General features: G+C 45.3%; 1 protein-coding gene across 21 annotated transcripts in view; it reads left to right on the forward strand.

The window, feature by feature from the left end:
- The window catches only part of KIAA1217 (KIAA1217 ortholog), a 451,458-nt gene that overhangs the window by 377,312 nt on the left and 50,221 nt on the right, over positions 1-23,925 (forward strand). For 19 of the 21 annotated variants that reach the window (XM_045462891.1, XM_045462888.1, XM_045462889.1 and 16 more), the window contains one exon: positions 9,769-10,601. In XM_045462891.1, coding sequence (XP_045318847.1) covers positions 9,769-10,601 — 833 coding nt within the window. Of the gene's footprint in view, positions 1-2,868; positions 2,972-3,261; positions 3,522-9,768; positions 10,602-23,925 lie in introns of those variants that run through there. The other 2 variants (XM_045462899.1, XM_045462898.1) reach the window with 2 other exon arrangements.

Raw genomic sequence — 23,925 nt, forward strand, 5'->3', positions numbered from 1 at the left:
CTAGAACAAATCTAGAAGCCCCAAAGGGAGATGCATAAACGAATAGCGTCCTTACGGGAAATGCGTGAGTGTGCAGGGAGATGGGGATGAAAAACGAGGACTTATTTGCACTATCTGTTACAAGTGGTAGAGAGAAGATACTGTTTTATAAACTGTAACTATTTTAGGTGCAAAAGGAGGTTGTCCTTGGCCTGGATGATACAGGAGTATCCCGGAAGATTAAGTATCAGTGAGAGAAGCACATTTTTCTTTTATCTGTCCTGCAGCTCCACACAGTTACTGACTGTGGCTTGGAAGCTGAGTGATTTATTTAACATCCCTTTATTCTGTTCCAGACTGGGATCTTTAATCACCGTTGGGCAGTGTTACGTCAGCTGGGTCCCGGTACTGGAGGGCTCACCAGTGCTTCCCATGTCAAAATATTTGTGGAAATAACGCTCCTCTTAAATATAGCCGTCAGCTAACCACTGACTGGACCATCTCTTTGCTGAGAATTGAATAATTTTGGCAACAGTCTGTCTGTCTCGTGTCTGGGAGACATTCCATTTATGATCAAATGAAACGTTAATAGTTTCGCGAAGACCTCACAAATGACCGCCTTTCCAATTTTAACAGCGTAAGCAAGACGGACTTGAAATTTCCCAACATCGTAATTACTTCCCTTCACCACACTGTCTTCATGCTCATAAGCACATTTGAGATTTCCTTTTATCATATGTAATTTTTTAAAAGCCAATAAAGAAATGAATGAGAGAGAGGAAATAGAAATAAATTTCCACAAGACTGTTAGCCTTACCAGAGCATAAAAATTATTTCCTGTTGAGGTAATGCTGAATATTTACTAGCATGTTCTTCTTTAATACTAACTCCAAAGAAATAAATTGCTTCCACTTTGCTTATCGTGCCAGTTAATGAAAGGAAGAAGGGGCATCGATAGTGGAACACTCAATACACCACTGGGAAGAACAAATTCACAAAGGCTGCAGCCTCCCAAGGTGGGTCACGCAGAGGAGGGTCCGGCGAAGAAAGAACGCCAGAGTGCGGGGACGCGGTGGTTGGCCGCACCCAGAATGAGCCACATTTTGGGGTGAGTTCTCCTGAATGAGCTGTTCTCTGGAGAGCACGAGCCGGACAGGTGAAGTCAAGTCCTGCACAGCACCAGGATATTGCTTTAGGAAATTAGCCCGCCTGGTTCTTCACCTGGCACTCGAGGACCTTAGGGTCCTCTCTCGAGGGTGACCTGTGTGCTTCGTACTGGAGGATATTTGACTCATCCTGATTCACCGCAGCTTTCAAACTCCTGATGGTGAATTACAGCTCTCCTCATGACGAGGCCATGCGCGGACTCTCCAGACCGTGCCCTGAAACGTTTCAGAAAAGTGAAAGGAAATTGCTCTGAACGTGCCGGGAAGGAAGAGATGGGAGATGTAGACCAGACCTTCTCTCACCTTGCACCCCCCACCCCGAGTTGCAAGGCAGCTGGGTCAACAGAGGCCACCTGTCTCCGCCGTAGCCGGCGTGGACGCCTGTGTGGAGTATGGCGTGAGGCACGTAGCGAAACAGCGGTGAGGGCTCAGTGCGTCTGTTTTCCGGGGGGGGGACAGCGTGGCCCAGACACTGCACATTCATTCATCCGTTCTTACAAGCCGTCCTGCTTGTGTAAACAGCAGGTAAATCACAAGAGCCGTTAGGACATCTGATGCCGGAAAGCGGGGTCTTCGGGGGATATGGTAGGGGTGAAATCATGGCTTAATCAGACAAGGGAGACCAACCCCTACATCTCCCTTCCTGGAAAGCGTGTGTTTGACTGCAGAAGCAAAACCTGCCAAATGTGTGCCAAATGTTCCAGGGGCTGATAGCGCGCGTGCTTCCCGTACTCTGGTGAGAAATCACAAACTCCTGCTGATGAGATTAAACATCGAAACAAGCGTTTTCTCATTCCTTCTACTCTTTTCCGACCTCTTAGGTGGCATCTGTTACAACCACTTCATCCAAATATTGTGTCTAACGAGGCATCTTAGGAGGGTGACAGTGCCCCGTGCTCCGTGGTCCCCCGCCCTTAATAGCCACAAAGCATTCTGATGGCAGTAAACAGTTTTCTTTAGAAAGCCTGAAGCACTGACTGACTGGATTTGAACCTGAGAGACGTCATGGAATTCTTTGGGTCAGCAAGAACAGCCTCGAAAAGCCTTAAAATGTTTGAAAAATGCACAGGCTTCCCAGAGCCTGGTCGCGGGGTGTGGCGTGAGGCCAGTGGGTTTCCAGCCCAGCATTTCGAGTTACTTGTCGCTGGATTCCCACTTGGATAGCTTTCCTTTCCCCTCCGTCCCTAAGGGCTCAGAGAGCATGGTGGTGATTAAACAGAGCCTACCCGCCAGCTAAGGAAGTGCTTTTTCTCCCTCACCTTTTGTGAATGAGGCGTTGATACCTGTCCTCTGTTCAGCGCTGCACAAGCCACTTCTTGTTGGGAACACACACCTTCTTGTGCCTGTCGCCCCGCAAGAGATCAGCTGCATTGACAGCAGTTGCCGATGGGGCGGGGGAGGGGGGAGTTGGGGTGCCTCTGGAGACTGCCCTGGTCTCTCCTCCTCAGCCTTGTTGAGGGTGGGGCAGAAGGATTCTGGCTCCCTTTCTGGAATCCCCTCGTGGCGTAGCCCTAGTTTTCCCTCCCTCTTCTCTCAGGTATGTTTCCCAGAATGATCGCAGTTACTTGCCCGGCGCTGGGTAGGAGTGATTCATGGCTGCTACCCAAAGTGCATCTTGGTAAAACCAGGCTGGTTAATTAATAGACAGCCTCCTTAATCACCCCTGTTTTCTTTCTGCTGTTCAAAACCAGGAGGGGAGAGGCTCGCGTTCCCTTCACTTGCCAGGCCACCGACTTCAAAAGTGTGGCAGCAGAATGAGTGTTGGGTGCTGCTGGCCTATCTAGATTTTTCTCAGGGGATCACACTCGGAGAGTTGGTCCAATACGGTAATTAGCGTCCCCGGGGTTTCCGATGGTCTTGTGGTGGCTGGTTGTCTGTTTTAAGGATCCTGTTTGCCTCTCCGTCCGGTCTAGTTTGTCACGTTCCTTTCACTGTTAACCCATTTACCTAGGCCTCTCGGAGTCTGTTCGTTGGTGTGTGTTTTCCGTGTAAGCAATTGTTACAGGCCTGAGTCACCCGTGAGGTAGCCTGTGGTTGGATGTGAGCTGAGGTTACTCAGTGACTAATTTCCAAGGGGAGGAGAAATTGGCTTATCATGGGGAGGACTACTTTTCATCCATGCCTGTGACAGCCTCACTCGGAAGACTGGGGGAAACAGAATGTTTTTTTTTACCGGTTGTAAACACTCAACCTGGGAACGTTTTAGGATCTGTGGCCTTTGCGACTTCTTCCCAGAAGAGAAAGCTGTCTAAAACATCCAGATGTGGAACTGAGGATTTAGATGAAACCAGCAAACAAAGAAAGCGCATAATTGGGAGCTGAGCCAATGTGCTGTTTTCACGGCGTTAGTTGTACAGGTGATTTCCTTAAGAAAAAGTAAGTGGCTTTAATTCTTTGAGGATGGAAGAGTCTTATAACAATCCTTTTCAGTTTTGTCCGGTTACTTCATTGTGTGGTCTGACTGACTGGTGTGTTTACAAATTCTAGAGTTGGAAGGGTGGGGTTTGAAATACAATAAACTGTACAGAATACTCCCTTTCCGCAAAGAATATATATATTTTAAATACTCCACAAAGAGACGTGATTACATGAGACAGCTTCCCAAAATGATTTGAAATAAACATTTTGCATGCTAGATTTTTTTTTTTCCAGAAACAATTGTAAGTTTTTTGCCCCTTCTTATCTTACATTCAGGCCACTTCTAAGTGAGCAATGTTTAATTTAACTTACTGTGTTTCGGGGAAATGAAATATAGATATATGTTAGGATTCCTAACTCAAATTTCAGATAATCAATTTGAAACTGCCCCCAGATTCTTTCTGGTGTCTAGGAAGTGTGGCCCAAACAGCGTACTGAGGTCTGTGCTGTGGGCAGGGGCAGTGGCCCCTCGGTCAGAGCCACGGTGCTGAGCTCCGGAGGAAGCCCCACTGTTTATAAGAACGGGAAGCACTCAAACAAGAGAAAGCAGGGGTTTGGGCAGTAATGGCAAGAGGGAGAAGTGATGCTCAACAAAGTAAGGCGTAGAGTAAGGAGAATTGTCTGGTTCATACATTGCCAGTGATTCTAGTGAAGGTAATCGAATATTTTCTTTGTCTGGGCCGAGGTATAGGCAAATGGAGATCCGAGATCCGAGTTGTGTTCTGGTAAGGTGTGAAAAGACCCCTTATTCCTGGGCTTAGGTTAGCTTTTTCTTGCTGTAAAATGAAATTCTTCAAAGCCTACATAAAGACATTAAGTGTTGAAGGCTTCTGGGACAGAAGTATCTGTGACACAAGGTTTCCAGATATTTTGAGAATAATAACAGGATAGGATTAGTGGCATCAGAGACTGGCGGGAGAAAAAGCGAGTCAGATATACTGATATCTGATATACTGTATACTGATATACAGATAGAAGGTGAGTCACAATAGTGTGTGATGTGTGTGTGTGTGCCGCTAATTTATTTTACTTTTGAAGTTTGACATAATTTTCTCCTAAGAGGTCTGACTTCCAGGCCTAGTGCAGGAAGAACTCAATATGCATTTAATGCCATTTGTGTTAAACAAGAAAACAGAACAAAACCGTGCAGGTGCCTGATGCTAGGAGATCTCTCCACGGAAGGAGCACTAGTGGTCTCCTTGGGTGATCATGGCGAAGACTTGAAAAAGGTTCTCTTTTCATCTCCCCGTCGCTTCTGCCTCATTTTCAGAGAGCGTGCCTTTGGTTGATCCATATCCTTTTGTGGATGAACCTCAGTTTTAAAATTTTAAAGGTTCATCCTAGTTGTAGGCTTAAAACATTTTCCCACAGTCTGATGGAACCATCGTGTCCTTCTCTTCCTGGGCTGAGGGGAATTGCTGAGGAGGACATCACCATGGGTTCTTTTATCAGGGGTCTTGTAAAGTCAGTCAGAGCTTGGCAAAGCAAGATAGGAATTCTACCAAAGACTTCCAACCTCCAAGTCACCAGGATTGATGGAGGCATTCAATCTTAGGTCACCTGTTCTGTCATAGCTGAGTCCTTGTATTCACCGCCACTGTGGATGACTCAGGTGGACAGTGATTCTTTCAGTGACCCCAAGGGGTGATGGCAACGTTAGTTTGAGATGGACAAGACAAGGCTGATAGGCACCATTACCACTGGGTACATGATGCTGATTGCATACAGATAGGATCCATCCTGGTTGGCCAGAGTCCTATTCCGGTTGGTTGGCACCCATGTGACATTAGCTACCAGATGGTAAATATTTTGACTATCACCCACATTTGCATATGAGTGCACAGCATATCAGAATTACTGTTGTTACTTCTCTTTCTGAATTCATCTGTACGTGGCACCAAGAAAGTCTAGTATTAGAGATTTGTGTGTGTTTTATTTTAAAAGTTCGTTATATAATGTACCTCCCAAACATTTCTTCTCACATCAGCAAACTTGTTTTTTTTTTTTTTAATATCTATGCAGGTGTCTGTGTTGTTGTTTTTAAAAATTTTTTGATGTTTATTTTTGAGAGAGTGGCAGAGACAAAGACAGAGTGCAGGTGGGGCAAGAGTAGAGAGAGAGGGAGACACAGAATCCCAAGCAGGCTCCAGGCTCTGAGCTGTCAACGCAGAGCCCAACACGGGGCTGAAACTCATGAGCAGTGAGATCATGACCTGAGCCAAAGTTGGCTGCTTACCCGACTGAGCCACCCAGGCGCCCTGGTATCTCTGTTGTTTTAAAAGAAATTTACTCAACTTTTCATTAATTAAAATTAATTTTATATTTTCCTTTCATTAATATTCCTTATCCTTCTAGACAGTTCTGTACTACTTGAGCTATTAATGTGTCTTCTTACTCTCTTGCCAGGAAAGGGGGGCGTTCACTGTGTGTTAATTGGGGTCAATTTGGATCCCCCAAACTCTGATGTAATCTGAGGCCAGATAAAGACGACTAATAGTTTGGATTATTGTTTATCCAGAGGGATAAACAACAGACATTTGGAACCTTTTTTAAGAAATGGTATCAGGGGCGCCTGGGTGGCTGAGTCGGTTAAGCGTCCGACTTCGGCTCAGGTCATGATCTCACGGTCCGTGAGTTCGAGCCCCGCGTCAGGCTCTGTGCTGACAGCTCAGAGCCTGGGGCCTGTTTCAGATTCTGTGTCTCCCTCTCTCTCTCTGACCCTCCCCCGTTCATGCTCTGTCTCTCTCTGTCTCAAAAATAAATAAACGTTAAAAAAAATAAAAAAAAAAAAAAGAAATGGTATCAGTAATGACAATAGTTACCTGTCTTTCGTTGCACTTGATTTGCCCTGCGCACTCGCTGTGTTATGTCTTACACACAGTGGCATGTTTGAATCTGTATGAATGTATCTTTACCTTTGTTTGGATTAAATCTTGTGTTGTGTGGTCTGATTGCGTGGGGAGTTTGGCCAGATATGTGCTGCTGCCTAAGCCAGTGCCTCTTGTCTTTTATGATCTATGAAGCCCTACGTTACTTAACCACTTTTCTTTTCGCTGAGCCTTGCCTTGTGAAAGATGGGGTGGTAGAGATATTTATGAAGGATCTGTACAGATCTGTTGCAGAACTTCTGACGTATGGTTACTCAGCCATTGTGGGAGGACAGTCTTGTATGTCGTCACACACTGACCTTGGGGATGCCCTCCTGGTCTAAGGCCCTGAGCCCCTGAGTTATGAGGGTGTCAAGTGAGTGAGCAGAGGGAGGACCATGTGGGCTAGGGCGTCAGGCCTGGGCCACGTGGAGCAGATGCACCTGGAGCCAGACCTTGACCCTCAGTCTTGGTTTGGATCCACAAGGGCCAGGAAATGGGGAGAGAGTCCCAGGGGTGAGGACAGCCTGAGGACGTCCCAGATTTGGTTTAGAGGGGGGAACAGACTAGCCTGTTGTGGGAGTGCACGTGGGGCTAGTGGAGATAAAATTGTAGCTGCACGTGAGAAGCCTGCATACTCTAGGGCCCCCACCAGGGGATTGAGGAACCAAATCAGTGATGCACAGGTAACACACCCTCGGAAGGTTCCTTTTGGTTGCTACATATTTGCGTCTTGCCTGCATTTGTTTTATTGGTCATTTCTGTTAGAAAATCCAGCATCATTTATAAAACTCCCAGACCAGGGATTCTGCACTGGTGGATTCTTCCAGAGACAAGATAAGGAAGCTGTGGGGTTCCCAAGGCCTCTTCCTCTGTGTGTTCATCTAAGAAATATACAGAGGCAGGAACTTGGGGGCTTATTTAGAACAATGCCTTATTCTTAGCAAGTGCTTGGTAAATATTGCTTACTAAATGAATGCATTTGTAAGATAAGGAAACAGTACGTATTCAGAACATTGGTCTCTGTTTCATCCTCATTCAGCCTTCTCCTGTTGCCTCTGTTTTGTTTGTTTTTTTTTTTTCTATCCCTCCCCATCACTCACACTGTGGGTCTCTTGACTGCCCACCTTGGTTCCAGTCCATTTGAGCCCACCTCCTCTCTTCCTCATGCCCCTACCTCACCCACCTCCCAACCCTTCATGTTCCCCCTGTCTGTCACATCTGCCAAAAGTCTAGATAGGAATATGGGCTCCTGTGATGGTACAAATAGAACTTGAAGAGTGAGCTTGGTAGGTGCCAAAGCTGTCCATCCCTTCCCTATAGCCATTTGGAGAATCTCGGTGAGTTAGTTACTACCTTCTTTGGCTTTGACCTAAACAAAGTGTATCAAATATTCATATTTTGAATTCATTTGTATTTTTTATTCTGCCCCTTGCTACACACAGTAGCGTAATTGTAAATCAGTTTCCCCTTGCCCCCTTCCCTTGATTCTTTCTTTATTGACATATAATTGACAAGGTAGCATTATATTAGTTTCAGATGTACAACATAATGAGTTGATATTTGTGTATATTGCAAATGATGACCAACAATAAGTCCAGTTAGTATCCATCACCATACATATTTACAGTTTTTTTTTCTTGTGAGAAGAACCTTTAAAATCTACTCCCCTACTTACTTTCAAATATACAATACAGTATTACTAATTATAGTCACCATGCTATACATTATATCCCTATGACATTTATTTTACAACTGCAAGTTTATACCTTTTGACTCCCTTTACCCATTTCACCCAACCCCAGCATCCTGCCTCTGGCAACCACCGGTCTGTTCTCTGTGTCTATGATTCTTAAGTCATTGATTCTTTACTCCTCGTTTCGTGCAAAGGAGAGCTGATGGAAGACCGAGTGGGAGTCTTCACTCTCCTGGACTGGATGGTAATGACACCACCCAGAAGTCACTGCTGCCTGGGCAAGAAGTACTTGGCTTACGACAGTCAACTCCATCAGGCTCTTTATCACATGGCAGACCCAGAAGGGTTTTCTTATGATTCTCTTCACCATGCCTCAGATTCCTTTCCCTCTTCTCTGCCTTACCCACCCCTCCCCCCCACCACCATGAGTTTTGCCTCCAATTACATTCTTACCTCTCAGATCATTATATTCTCCCAACCTCTTGGAGCTGGTTTCCCCAAGGCTCAAGTAGAGGGCTGATAAAATAACGAAACTTACTTCCAAGTTTTCCCTGTGCATCTCATTACCCTTTCTGGCCATGTCTCTAGATTGTCTCTGCTTGGAGAGATGGGAGAGATGCTTAGTAACTACTTTCCAGGGCCAATACTAGAAAATGCGCCCCAGGGGCGCCTGGGTGGCGCAGTCGGTTAAGCGTCCGACTTCAGCCAGGTCACGATCTCGCGGTCCGTGAGTTCGAGCCCCGCATCGGGCTCTGGGCTGATGGCTCAGAGCCTGGAGCCTGTTTCCGATTCTGTGTCTCCCTCTCTCTCTGCCCCTCCCCCGTTCATGCTCTGTCTCTCTCTGTCCCAAAAATAAATAAACATTGAAAAAAAAAATTTAGAAAATGCGCCCCAGACAAATTTTAGAAAATAATATTTTAGCACTTTTGATACATTAGATTTGCATTTATTAAATGTCTCTAAGAAGCTGTGACCTGCCAAAGCAAACCACTGCGGTGTTTTCCCCCCAAACCCTCACAATGTTGAGCTCTTTATTGGGCGTATTTGTTTCTTGGGGTTGCTGTAACTAACTACCACAGACTTAGTGGCTTAGAACACCAAAAGGGCATTCGCTTACAGTTGTTGAGATCAGAAGTGCAGAATGGATTTTACAGGCAATATGAAGGTACTGGCTGTGCCTCACTCCCTCTGGAGGCGCTAGGGGAGCATCCGTTTCCTTGCCTTTTCCAGCTGCTAGAGGCCACCTGCAACTCTTGACTCCTGGCCCCTTCCTCCCTCTTTACAGTTATCAGCAGAGCATCTTTTAGTCTCTCTCTCTGGCCCTGCTTCTGTCCTCTTGTCTCCTTCCCTGACTCTGGCCCCCTCCTCCCTCTTGCACATATAGTAGGATAGCATTGGGCCCATCTGGATAATCCCGGATATTCTTCCCATCTCAATATCCTTAAAAAGGAACATCCGTAAAGTCCCTTTTGCCACGAAAGGTAACATCGTTCCAGGTTCCAGGGATTAGAGTACGGGCATCCTGCTGAAGGAGGGGCCGTGACTCAGCCTGCTACATCAGGAAAGCCACACTGTCACACCGAGACATCTCTACGAACATGAATATCAAAGGAGATTTTCTAACGTCTTGTTTTATTTTCAGATGCAGAGAGAAATTGTTTATGCAAGAGGAGATGGCCCTGGTGCCTCTCGGCCTGGATCCACAGCTCATCCACCCCATGCCATTCCAAGTTCTCCACCATCCACTCCCGTGCCCCATTCCATGCCTCCTTCCCCATCCAGAATTCCTTACGGGGGCACCCGCCCTATGGTTGTTCCTGGCAACGCCACCATCCCCAGAGACAGACTCTCCAGCCTGCCAGTCTCCAGATCCATCTCACCCAGCCCAAGCGCCATTTTGGAAAGAAGAGATGTGAAGCCGGACGAAGACATGAGTGGCAAGAACATTGCCATGTACCGAAACGAGGGCTTCTATACCGATCCCTACCTTTATCACGAGGGACGGATGAGCATAGCCTCTTCCCATGGTGGGCACCCGCTGGATGTCCCTGATCACATCATTGCATATCACCGCACGGCAATTCGCTCGGCGAGTGCATACTGCAACCCTTCCTTGCAAGCAGAAATGCATATGGAGCAGTCACTGTACAGACAGAAATCAAGGAAATACCCAGATAGCCATTTGCCTACTCTGGGCGCCAAAACACCTCCCGCCTCTCCCCACCGAGTCGGTGACCTGAGAATGGTAGACATGCATGCCCACCATAACGCCCACGGGCCCCCTCACACCCTGCAGCCAGATCGGGCCTCTCCAAGCCGCCAGGCCTTCAAAAAGGAGCCCGGCACCTTGGTGTATATTGAAAAACCACGGACCGCTCCAGGATTATCCAGCATTGTGGACTTCGGCCCACCTCTAGTTGAGAAGCAAGTGTTTGCTTACAGCACTGCTACAATACCCAAAGATAGAGAGACCAGGTAAGATGGTGAGGGTGGCCGCGGGTGGTCTGCGTGCGCCTGGGAGTTACTGAGGACCCCTCTTGAGAGTCAAACCGAGGGAACAGGTGTCGACTGAGCACCAGCCTTGTGCAGCGTGCCCTGCGGGTGTTGGAGAAGCCACAGAGTAGGATCAAAGGCCATCCTTGTCTGCAAGGAGTTTCTGAACAGTGGGGGGGGGGGGGGGTCAAGTGAAGCAGGCCAGTAGCCATGCTAAAGGGCGGGGGGCAGACACACAGTGCAGTGAGGCATGCTGCGGGCAATGCCAGCCTGGGGGGGCATGGGTCTAACGTCATCATCAGCGTAAATCTGAATAAGTGGAAAGAAAATTGTGATCAGCAGAAACCATTTGGACTAAGAGATCAGGAGCTCATGGGAATTGATCTGTGCACGAAGAGGAGTGAGTGGTTCAAGTTGTAAGTGTTCGAAATGGCCATTTGTGTTTTTCCTTATAGAGTGCGATTTTGCTTTCTCATCTGGCCTTCGGAAGTGGAAAGAATGTGTCACTGTCTGTCATCTAGGGTGATAAAGCATGAATTTGCATAAAAATAGATTGGTTTAGATTTAATACTCATTCAGAAGTGGTACTGAGATCAGCAAAATTTGTCTAGGGAATGAGACACTCCGAGTATCTAAATTTCTTTTTTAATGTATGTATTTTTATAACTTTCCAGCCCAGTCCATTTTTAAAACCCTCCAAAAGTTCATATAATAATAGAAAAGCTAATTTTGATAGAGGGACTTTCTCTAGCCTGAATTGGTTGAAGGAAGCCAACATAATAATTATAATCCTAAAAATCTGGTTGAGGAAATGGAGTCTGAAAGAGGTTAAGCATCTTACCTGTTGTCACATATGAATTCAGTTACTCAGCACTTTATTAGAACCACTATTCCCTGTTCCTCACCAAAAGGGTAGTATCACTTACATACTAACATCATCCCTATTTTATAGATGCAGAAACTGAGGCTCAGAGAGGTTAAGTACTTCCTCAAGGTCATAAAGCCAGTAAGTGGCATAGAATGTCCATATCTATTAAAGAGTCCATACTTTTTTTTTTTTTTTTACCACTGTGCAATATTCTGCCTGATGGGTGAGGATTTATGAGCTACACGTTTACCCAGCAGAGAGGTAAATTGAGGTGTGCATTCTGAGCATTTCAACTAGAATTCTTCAAAATTTGTTTCAGGACCGGATGCTAAGTAACTGCTCCTGAAGGATATTTACAGTCATAAACATGGTAGCATTTGCATAATTATGCTGCTAAGTATATACAGGCCATTTAAAATATAACTGCCCTAGCTAGTATATTAGCGCAATTATGCAGCAATGGGGAAAGAAAGAAGAGAACGTTTTTGATAGATTTTATTTGCAAAAAATGAATCGTATTTTGTGAAAGTATTTTGTGAAAGTTTAAAAACAAGAGCACCGGAAACAATTACTGAAGCACAAAATTAGAGCCCATTGTTTCCCCCTGTACTGTGCTGTCATCTTGGATGCATTTAATCTGTATACTTTTAAGAGTTCAACCCTTAAAAGTCCACCTTGGTGAATGCAGGGTCCTGTAAAGCGCCAAATCAATTTCTGTTGCCATTGCAAAATATTAAAAAGCAGATAAATCTTGAGAGTGCTTTTTATAGGAAACTCTGAAGCGAAATTTTACATCTAAGATGTGAAGCTACAAAAACACAGGAGGGGGACTAAGAAATCAGTAGCGTTGCTTTCTTTTGGGCACTGCTGAATTCAAGTGCTGTTCAGAAGAGCATCGTATATGAAATGGCCCAGATAACTGCAGGATGTTTGAAATCAGAGAGAAAAATTCTTTCTTTCCCATCTGTACTTAGGAAACCTCCAGCGGTAGCTTTTGCAGGGGGAGCGGGGTGTGAGAAACATGATTTTATAACAGCTCTATTGACTTGAAAATGACGAGTTAAAGATAAATTTCATGTCGGTTCTTATATTTAGTCATGTGCCTTGATCTAAAGAATTTGGCTTCTCTTTTCTTATAAAGATGTTTCCACAAGGCATCTAGTGATGACAAGTTATATATAGAAGATCTGGGGGGAAAATAGCGTATATAATAGAACATAGATGATGGTAGGGCTCTCCTCCTGAGATGGCCATGGATCTTGGGGGCAGGGGAGCAGATTCCAGCCACTTTGACTTTCAAGACAGCAATTCTTCTATCTGAGCTTCTAGAAAGAAAATGATCTCAAGTGTTAAAGTGGCTTTACATAGATGACGTCCCTTCAGCTGGGACCCCAAGAAAAGAATGGTCCCTGTGGCTATGAGGGAGTGCCCAGGGTAGGGGAGGGCGTGTGACAGATGACTCCGTGCATGAGGTTCTGTCTTCCCTAGGTTATAAAATTCCTTCATTAAACAGCATCGTTATTTCTATTCACGGCACATAAAACAGCCCTTAAGAACTGTAAAAATCTAGGACATTTATGTTTTGCTACTTTCTATTTATAGTGTGGATCCTATAATGTAAAGTATCTTTATCGAAAGAACACTCAGAATTCAAGAGTGCTCATTGCAAAGTGACTAATCGCTCTCTTTCCAAATGTATAACAGATTCTTCCTAATGTAATATTTTTCAAGACATGGTAAACTCATATTTTTATACCATTCCACACTACCGTGGCTAAATTCAACAAATGAGTGAAGAATCCAGCAGGGAGCAAATTCTTGCCCCGCCTAGGCACCTGTATGTGGAGAAAGAAAAGCCATGTGAGATCCCATCGTGATTTCTAAGAATTCCCAGATTCAGAGAAGCAGAGTTCCCTGCCCTGGGCCAATTAGAAGAGGACAGGGAGCTTCTGCGTACGGGAGGAAGCCCACATGCTCGCTGGTAGCTTATGTCTGTTCTTAATCACCTCATCTCACTTTCTTCCTTTATGAGGATTATGTGTTACTGTGTTGGTAGCTTTGAGGGGTGGGATGCATGCTTGGTTGAACAACTGATTGAGTGAAAGTCTAAATTTAAATTTATGTCATTTAAAAATGGTCACAGTAGGGGTGTCTATGTGGCTGTCGGTTAAGCTTCCGACTCCGGCTCAGGTCATGATCTTACAGTCCATGGGTTTGAGCCCCGCGTCGGGCTCTGTGCTGACAGCTCAAAGCCTGGAGCCTGCTTCAGGTTCTCTGTTTCCCTCTCTGTCTGCCCCTCCCCCTCTTGTGCTCTGTCTCTCTTTCTCTCTCTCAAAAATAAACATTAAAAAAATTTTTTTTTAAATGTTCGCAGTGACTGGTAGACCTTTGAAGGTTTTCTAAACTATGCTCTATCCTACTGGAGAAGTGAGCCTGAATGACTGAAAAATAATAATTTTTTTTCTTTTCCTGAATGTGTAGTCCAAAGTGAGCCACATCAGAGACCTCCTAAGTAGTTACACTTGGGATCTTTCTAGAACAATGTTTCTTAACTTCTGCACTAATTGATATTTGGGACAGGATAACGTGCTGTTTGCGGGGACGGAGGGGTTCCCCTGAGATTCAAAGGATATTTAGTGGCATCTCCAGCTTCTACCCCACTAGATGTCAGTAGCAAAACTCCCCTCTACCCTGCCCTAGTCATGACAATCAAAATATCTCCCGAGGTTGCCAAATGCACCCCCTGCACTGGGGGGATGGGTGCAAAATGCCCCTGTTTGAGAAGCACCCCTGTAAGGGAAATGTGGACTTTTTCTACTCAATGAAGTAGAGAAACGAAGGAATGCCAATTGTGACCTTCATAAAACATGGCTCCAATTCTGCCCTTCACCTCTTGGGAAAGCAACTTCATTATTGTGGGAACGTACTATTGGTACTGTTACCTTTGATTCAATCAATCTGTGATCAGCGATTTATGGAGAGGCCACAACGTGTCCTGTTTATGAACATGAACTCCAAAGCCAGACCGCCTGGGTTCGATTCCCAGTTCTAACACTTGCTAGCGGTAGAGACTTTGGACAAGTTACTGAATCTCTGTCTCAGTTTGCTTATCTGTAAAATAGAGATGATAGTAACGAATCTACCTCACGGAGTAGAACAACTCATGACAGTTAAGTGCCATGTCCCGTGCCTGGCACATAGTAAGTGCTCGAGTGTCCCCACTTTGAGCAAAGCTCTCTGCTACATGCTGCTAAACAGACGTCAGTACGCAGAGCTGGCCAGGACACAAGACCGTACCTAAAAAAGCAAGGAAACAAATTGTCCAGTGTATCACCAGGAAGAACATAATGCAGGTGGGGGGTGTGGAGACAATAAAACTGAAGTGTGAACAGAGAACAGAATTAACTGGGCTTAAAGATCCAAACTAGAATGTCGCGAATATCAAAGCCACTTTCAAATCCATTTCAGGGGAGTAGTCAGGGTTACATCTCTTCTTGGGTCCGGGAGCAAAAAGACAAGCCAGGATTAGGGCATCCTTTTAAATGCACCAGAGCTATCTAATTGATGACAAAGAGACCTACCAGGTAGAGCTGACATTATGAATTTATCTGTTTTGATGCCTAACAGTGCCTGACTGATTCAGCCCTTGCCTGAATTGCTTTCCCATGTAGCTCTAATTATGGATCAATAAATGTTTATTGAGCCCCTCTTAAGTGCTGAGCTGAGGACTGGATGCTTTACAGCGTACAAAGAAACATAGATGTGGTCCCCATGCACAAGGACTAGAAATCAGGAAGACAGCCTATAAAACGTTAAAAGCATGATACAAACATATAAGCTGTGCCACAGTTCCGTACGGGAAGCTTCTGAGCTACAATTGTAGGTTAAATAACTGTTTTTGCAGGAACAACCACAGCAGTAGGGGTTCATTCACGGGTGGTGCCCAGGGATGTCCTTGTTGTCACCTAAGAGTGACACTGTCTCCTAGTGAAGAAGAAAGAAGGGAGGAGGCCATGCCAGGCCACTGAGGGGGAAAGAGTGTCTCTCCCTGAGGCTGGGACTCCAGGGGGAGATCTGTTCTCACACCTCCACGTCCAGCTGGAAAGTCAGGACACGTTTTTTTCTTGAAAACAATGGGGAACAATGATAGCACTAATAATACATTGTAGGTTAAAGAGGCTTCTGTGGGCCAGCTGGAAATCCAACCACCAATTCCAAGTTCTAAACAATGAAAGTACAAGTAAACTTTTCAATTACAAGGCTATCATCATCTGGGGACTGCTTGTACATAATTAATTCAAAAGAAGTGATACAGACAGTAATTGCTGTGAATTCAGAAGAAAAGAGAACTTTCTTGAACTTACACTGGTCTGGGAGCTTTCATGAGAATGTCGGAATGGACTGCAATTTAAGGGACATACACAATGAAGTGAAAAGATAACATTTGGAAAGACAGACTGATCTCGATTCAAAATTTGCTCTATTTCTGCCATTATGGTACTATAAAAAAATGGCATCTGGATATGACGTTTTGCCAGCCTCAGAAGTCAAATGAGCGCCAATAAATTGAATTTAATTCACAGGAATATAACTTCATGGTTGAGTATTCTTTGCTTGTCATTCCTTAGGCTGCTAGATGCAGGCAAGAACTGACTGGTAAACACAATACTTAACGAACTGACAAGTTTATGAAGGTAGCTTTGCTCTTACACAAGGGATATTCTACCAAAAATACCAGTGGAATGAATGTCACAAGGTCTGTGTTACTTTAAGCAAACCAATTTCTCAAAAGGGAAAGCCATCATCTGTCACTAATTAGATGAAATTAAATGCACCCTGTATCTTCTTTGAATATTCACGAGGTGCTGTCAGTCAGATGCCTGACGTCTGAAACCAGAAGCAAAGCCAGAGTAACCTACATCCTGTGCGATTCAGATACTCCCTTCTCCTTGCCTTCTTCAAAGAGAAGAGGAATAAATGTTTAGGTACAGGTTCTTCCTCCTTGAACTATGGCAAGAACAGTTCAGTGCAGTCTTGCCCGAAGCAATGCAAAGCCAGCCCGAAGATAGGATTCCTCTAAGTAACCCGGTGGCCCAGGAGCTGGATAATCCCGGGTCCTCGTGACGTCAGGGACGCATTTTAGCCTCATTTGTGATTGGTTGTCCTTCTGTCTGGTAGAGATGGAGATTTACACTGGTCCTTATTGAATCTTTGGAGTTTATTTTTCATGAATGAAGTGTTTGAAAAATATCACCAGGTCTAAGGATTAATTCAAACTTCCAAAAACCACAGGTCTTAAAAAGTCTGCATTGCCCACTCCACTCGTGTAGTGCTAGTGAATACCTCCTCTCCCTCCCTGTCCATCCTCAGAGCTGAAGGGGTCTTAGAGACCACTGTGCTCATCATTGACGTTGTAGGAGAAACAGGCAGGAGACTTTCCAAAAGCCCCATGTCTTGAGCTACTCCAGCCACATGATGTTTTCACTATCAAACTGTCTCAATATGTTTTTTGTCTTTGTAATAAAGGCAGTGTGTCCCTAACTTCCCCAGTAAACACAAGTATCTACGAAGACAAAATACAAAAAGACATGATAGACACCAACAGTAGGAAATGTCTTCCTTCCTTTTCCCGAGTCATTACCTTTTGAGTTCATGCTGCGATTTCACAGATCAAAAGCAGTTGGGAGTGGAGAACTTATTGTCACAGCTCCCTTAGGACCAGTCAAGGGACCATCTATCCATCACCGCTGACGCTATCTCTCCTTGGAAGGTGAATTACAGGCCCCTGTTCAGGTAGCTGGGACATGAATGAACGGCTGTTCCTACCGGTTTGTACCTGTACAAAATGTGAGATGTCACTTCCAGAGCATGAATATGAAAGCTTCCCCTCAGGGAAGAGAAAGAAAATGCAAAGGAGGTGATTTCATACACCGGGGTGTAGGCTTGTCCTGGAGAGTGAAGGTTCTTGGCCCCCACGGAAATGTGGAGTGCCTCACCCCAGATGGTGAGTCACTGTGTGGGGCAACTCAGAGCCGTGCAGGGAGCACCAGATCATGGGATCGCAGGTGAACTAGCCGTGTGTCTTTAGGAGAACCTCTGCCTTGCTAAACCTCCATGCCCTTTGCTGGAACCTCTCAGTGGTTCTGTGCAGCTTTAATCAACATGGGTAGAAACTGGACAGTGAACTGGAAAATTCTCTATAAATAAGAACAATACTGACTTCTTCCTACAGGGCCACTGGATCTGGCCATTTGGATGTGGGTATCCTCATGCCTGACTTGGGACTGTATTCTGGTCCCAGCCAGGACAGCATGCCCAGAAAGCAAGTTGTGAAATAGATTAAAAGCTACCTGGAGAACTCCCAGGCACATTTGCTGTGCTGGGCAGAACACGGTTGGAACATCGTTTGCAAGGAGTGATTATACTCTTGGGAGCACAGACCTGGGCGAGGCTGTGCTTTGCCTGACCTGCTGGGCCTGCCACACCTTTTTTTTTTTTTTGCTTGTCAAGATCACTGAACCAGAATGGAAGGAAATCTGTAAATGTGTGGGACCTAAATAAGTTCCTTCCAACCAGAAAATTCTGTAATTCTAGAATTCTAAGTCTGGCAGCATTTCAGACATGGTATTTGAGTGTTGGGCATAAGAAGATTGGCAAGGGGCAGGAGACTTTGAAGGGCCTATTTCCTCTGCATGCTGAAAGCTCATTCAGCCTTTTGCATAACCTGTCACGAGTCCCTCCATCGCTGGCTTCCTGTGTTTGAACTTGTCAGGCCTTTCCTGCCTCAGGGACTTTGCATATGCTCTTTCTCTACCCTGTGCCCTCTTTTCCCACGTGTCTACCTGACTGGCTCCTCACCAACATCAGGGCTTTTACTCCAACACCATCAGCTCAGCGAGGCCCTTACTGGCCATTGTAATTAAAGTTGCAACACACACACACACACACACACACACACACATAATTAAATACATAAAATACATATTTCTATATAAGACCATATACATCTATTTATACACATACATAAATCATTGTTGTACCATTACCCTCATCCCCTAGAATGTAAATTCGATGAGAGCAAGCCCTCTGTTTCACTCACCGTTACATCCCCCGGCCACTGGAACTGTGCCTGGCACACAGTCGATGCCAGAAAAATATCTGCTGAGTGAATGAAGTCAAAGGGATAAAAGGAAGCCATGTGCACCCCTAATGTTCTGCGGGTTATAAGGTGCTTGCACATATACTTTCTCCTTTGCCGTCATTTCCTGGGCCTCTGTAGGATGACAGCCCTGTGGGACAGGGAAGGCTGTTGTTAGCCTAGTTTGACGGTTGAGGAAGCTGAGCCTTGGAGGCATTAAGTGACGTGTGAGTGCAGATTTTGTGTTCCCCAACCCCCTCGGATGTCTGTTGGTTGGCTTGAACCCCGTGTGTCCGAAGGTGAGCTCCTGTCTTCTCATCTCAGGCACGGCAGCTTCATTCATTCCTTACTCAGGTGGAAAGCCTCGGGTGCCATCTTGATTGCTGGCTCTCGCACTCCCCATTTGGACAACCAGAGAATGCTGTTAGTTCAGTACCAAAGGTTCCTTGACTCCAGCCGTAGTTCTTGACCTCATGGATGCCACACTGGTCCCAGCCACCACCACTCTTACCTGATCTGCTACCCTTGCCTCCTGCCAAGTCTCCGTACCCTGCCCACTTCTGGAGTCAGAGCACAGGTCTAGATTAATTCCTGGTCCACAGTTTTTGCTTCCATTAAATTGTATTAGTCTAATGCTTCTGCTCTTGCCCTGGGACTCCCCTTAGAACACTCTTCTACTCTCTTCTCCTTCTCCTTCTCCCTCTGCTAACTCCTATTCTCTTGGGCTTCATTCACACATTTCCTTCTAGGAGGAGGTGCTCTTCCCCAGGAGACTGCTCTGTGTCTATCATTCAGGGGCACCTGATTGCTTGGAGCACACGCACCTCTTAGAACTCAGCCAGCTGTGCCCACCCCATTGGGGTCCCCTGAAGCCTGGGGTCGGCAAGAAAGACTGGCATCCTTTACCCCCTCAGTGTCCGTCCCAGCACTCACACTCAGTGATTGTTGAAGTTGCTGGCCTTCCAATGTCATCTGAGTCCTTTAGGGGAAACAGCATCAGTTACTGGCTAATATGTGAAGAACTGTTTATTCCGAGGAATACTGTCATTCTCACAAAATTCTCTCTTAACATCCCTATTACAAACCTCCATTTTCTCAGTGCCTCTGTGAGGTTATGAAGAAAGATTAGAAATAGCTTTTTTTCCTGGTCCCTTGTAAACGGGGCTCCATTTTTGCCTGTTTCTTTACAGGTGCTGTTAAATGCATGTATCTTTGTGCCCATAAGTAAAATGCAGAGCATTCCAGGTGAACACCTCAGCTTCGGTCACGGTTTCCTTCTTGACTTGGTGAAAACTTGGACTTTTAGGTCTAGACAGTAAAAGTATACCAAGTAAGAATGTAAGGTCAGAGCATGTCTGTGAAGAAGCCCCGAAGGTCTGTATTGGCCAACTTTGAAAGGTTATCCGAGCAGATATTGAAGCCACAAGAGATAACGGATTGGAATGTGACAGACAGGAGGCCAGCTTCCCACACTGAAGTTCTCCAAGGATGTGAGGGAACTTCCTAGATGCTCGTAGGGCATTCACAGATGAGTAACTCAGAATTCAGAAGCATGGGAGATGTTGTGAGCTCAGACAGAACAATGAATTGAAGGGGTAATAGGAAACATGAACATACCCAGTCTTCCTTCTCCGTGAGCAGAGGAAAGGAGAGAAATAGCAGCCTTCAAGGCCAGTGTTAGAAACGATATTTCTTCATGACCCTCTGTGTGCCCAGTTTTCATCTAAGGACTGAGAACACGAGAAAAATTGCCAGACATGGTCGTTCTCCCTGAGCAGCATGCAGCGGGGTGAGGATGGGGTCGATCTTAATACATACAAAACATTGCAGCTCCTTTGCAGTGACTACCAACGCCATCAGTGTCCCCTCCATAAATCTAGATGTTTCCATAAGAAGTTAAATTTATGGGGAGTTTTTGGAGGAATGGTTTTAGTTCTACAGTTTTTTTAACCAGTAGGTTAACATCAGGCAGAAATAGAAAGTTCATTGCTCAGAGTCCTATTTGAAAAGCTTTACCACAAATTCAGATAATTTGAATTCCAGTGTTCTGTTGAACTCTGAAAACAGTGTCTTTAATTACTTTGGGTTTTTTTTTTCCCCCTCATACCAGAGAATCAGGGCATGAGCAAACAAGGGCATCGCCTAGCTTTAAGCCTGTTCACTGTTCAGCTCTGGAAAATGCCTTTGTCACTGCCAAGACTAAAGGGTTTTAGTTCACTTAGATTTCTCCCAGAAAAGAAAAAAAAAAAGTGACTTTGTGAAGGAATGATGGTACTTTATTCACCCCTGTGTTCACAGCGGATTGTTCCATGTCTGGCATATATGAAGTGCTCAGAAACATTTGTTGGTGACTTGTTGACTGTGTTTCTGACTTTCTGGGGAGAGAGAGATGACGGGATGAGCAGGAACCAAACACAAAAATAGTCACAAAATATTAGAACTAGAAATGAATTGATTGGCCACCTGGTAAGCACTCCCAGAAGAACAGCCCTGGTTAATGTCATTGTAATTGACTTCCCTGCACCAGTGGGTTTCAGCGTTGGTAGCTGGTTTGGAAGGTGAGCGCCTCCGACAGAGGCTGATCCCGTCAGCTCGCCTGACTGGTTTCCATCAGCTCCCTGACACTTCTGGATATTTAAAACCATATCCTTAGGGATTCATTATGGAGGAATTACCAGTCTCCTAGTTGTTGCCGCACCGACTTGTTTTTTAATAGCCATTAATTTACTTAGATGTACAATGATAAGGACTTAATTCAGGTTTAACGAGGCCTCGGTCAGCCTAAAGGCAAGTCTCTAGGCAAAAAATGCCGAAGGTGGAAATTTGAATCAAGAAGTTGTATAAATGGGGGCACCTGGGTGGCTCAGTCAGTTAAGGGTCCGACTTCAGCTCAGGTCATGATCTCACAGGTTGTGGGTTTGAGCCCCACGTTGGGCTCTGTGCTGACCGCTCAGAGCCTGGAGCCTGCTTCGGATTCTGTGTCTCCCTCTCTCCCTCAAATGCAGACTCTTTCCTTCCCTGAACTTCACTGAAGACAAGAGCAGACTGTGCCCAGTCAGGGTTTTGCTTCATCACAGGCAGACACGGGTTTGCAGGGAAAGCTGGTTGTAGCAGAGGGAATTTAAATACTGGGATCAGCACTTTCCCTGGATTGGACTTGAATTTTTTATTAATATTACGCTTGGGTCCCAAGAAGATGCATTCAGCCAGGCTGACTTTACGGCACTAAATGACTAGTTAACCATACATCCTAATCACATAAATATGGTTTATGGAATGATACAAAATGGTTTATGAAATCACTTTTAAACCATCTTTTCAACAGTAATTATACCAATTCTGTAATACCTTAAACCAAGCAATATTGGCAAGAATTAGCTTAAGCATTTTTAATATTCTGACGATTATCATACAAAATTGCCACTGCGATTAAATGACAGGGTCATATTTAATTTCTTTTCTTCCACTGCATTTCTCTTTTTTCCTTTTCACATTAAAACATCCTTCATAACATTTCATCATGGGAGAAGGCTGCATAAGTTTCCAGTTGCTGTAATTTAGTTAAACCATAAAATTGTTTCCAGATTACCAACCATGAAATGGAAAGACAATCTTATTTATGAATTTATAAATCAGATAATCTCCCTCAAATGAATCCTGAAACCAGAAACACTTTGATGATTAAATAGGAGGGAAAAAGTTTTCTCATTACCATGTGTCAAAAGAATTGTATTTTTGTAAAGCGGGTTTGGCCGAGGCAGCGGGACACTCATGTGCAAATCGGTCCGTGTGATGCCTCGGTCGTGTCCCCTCCCCGCTGTTTCCTGGACAGTGGGAGAGAATTGCTCCCTCTTGGCCATCAGGCTCAAGTGTTCCGAACTCTCAAGGCTCTGACAGATCATGTCTCCTTCCTGGTGGCCCCACCAGTGACATAGCCTGGAGGAGGCCACTCAGGGAGTATTCACGACCATCCTCACAGATCGAAAGGGAGAACCAAGTGTGTGTGTGTACCAGGACTGGGTATGAGGCTGGGCTCCACGGTACCCAAACTCTTACCCCAGGCAGTTTTGCGATTTTGACTTAATCGCATCCTGTCTCCGTGAGGAAAGAAGAATGGAGTGCTGGTTAGGTATTGTCTTTCTCTGTATCCTAAAACCCTTGTCGGGGGGAGCCCAGTGAGAAGCCAAGTACCCACTGAGCCAAGGAAAAAGCCAAAGGTGTGTAAGAAGGAAGCCCCATGGACACCCATGTGGAGAGGACCCAACCTGTGCTGTAACATTCTGCACTTCTACCCGTGATGATGACTGAGCAGTGTTCTGAACCTGGAATGATTCAGGTGCTTTGCTTGCTGTTTTGTGCTGCTGCCCTCCTTTGTTAAACTGGGTAATGAAAGTGGTGACTAGAGAGCAATGATCAGAGGGAACACTGATTGGGCCCTAATCGGGTTGGGTGATGTTAGAATCTCTTATGCTATTTCCGCCTGTCAGATTCTCCTTTATTCCCTACAGTCATAGACTTAGCCGTTTCTCCTCTTTCTTTTTTTTTTTTTAAATATTTATTTATTTTTGAGAGAGAGAGAGACAGAACGTGAGTGGGAGAGGGGCAGAGAGAGAGGGAGGCACAGAATCCAAAGCAGGCTCCAGGCTCTAAACTGTCAGCACAGAGCCCGATGTAGGGCTCGAACTCACAAAGCGCGAGATCACAGCCTGGACACTTCACCAACTGAGCACCACGGGGCCCCTTTTTCTTCTCTTTCTTAACTTTGTTGTCGTCATGTCTGGATAGGTTGTCACTGCGCCTTCCTATCCCACATTCCAGCTTCACGGACTGTTTTAAGCCACTCCCTAACCAAAGCTGCCTAGACTCTAAAAATGTCATCCCACTTAAAAAAGAGAGAGGGAGGAAGGAAGGAAGGAAGGAAGGAAGGAAGGAAGGAAGGAATCCAGGAATTCTTTGCATTTTCCTAGAATTGAATAAGCTAGTACATCTCAAGGTGGTTCTGAATGCACCTGCACCCTTAGGGCCATGAGCTTGACTCCAGCATTACCGTGGGAAGAATGGAGGCACTGGACGACTTCCATCCAGTGCTCAGCAGGTCTGCTGGGAGTCATTCATTTCCCACGAGCGCATTTGACTAAGGCTGTGTCTCCCACATGAAGGCAGCATGATCGACCACCACCCATATTTTCTTTGCCGTATGGGTCTGATAAGCTTGGGATTTCCGTTGGATATTTACTAACCTGATTTCTTGACTGAAATTTCTTACTAACTTGTCTCTTTGGCACATGTTCTGTCTTATG

This window comes from Leopardus geoffroyi, chromosome B4 (assembly GCF_018350155.1).
Source record: "Leopardus geoffroyi isolate Oge1 chromosome B4, O.geoffroyi_Oge1_pat1.0, whole genome shotgun sequence".
In the NCBI taxonomy this organism is placed as follows: domain Eukaryota; kingdom Metazoa; phylum Chordata; class Mammalia; order Carnivora; family Felidae; genus Leopardus; species Leopardus geoffroyi.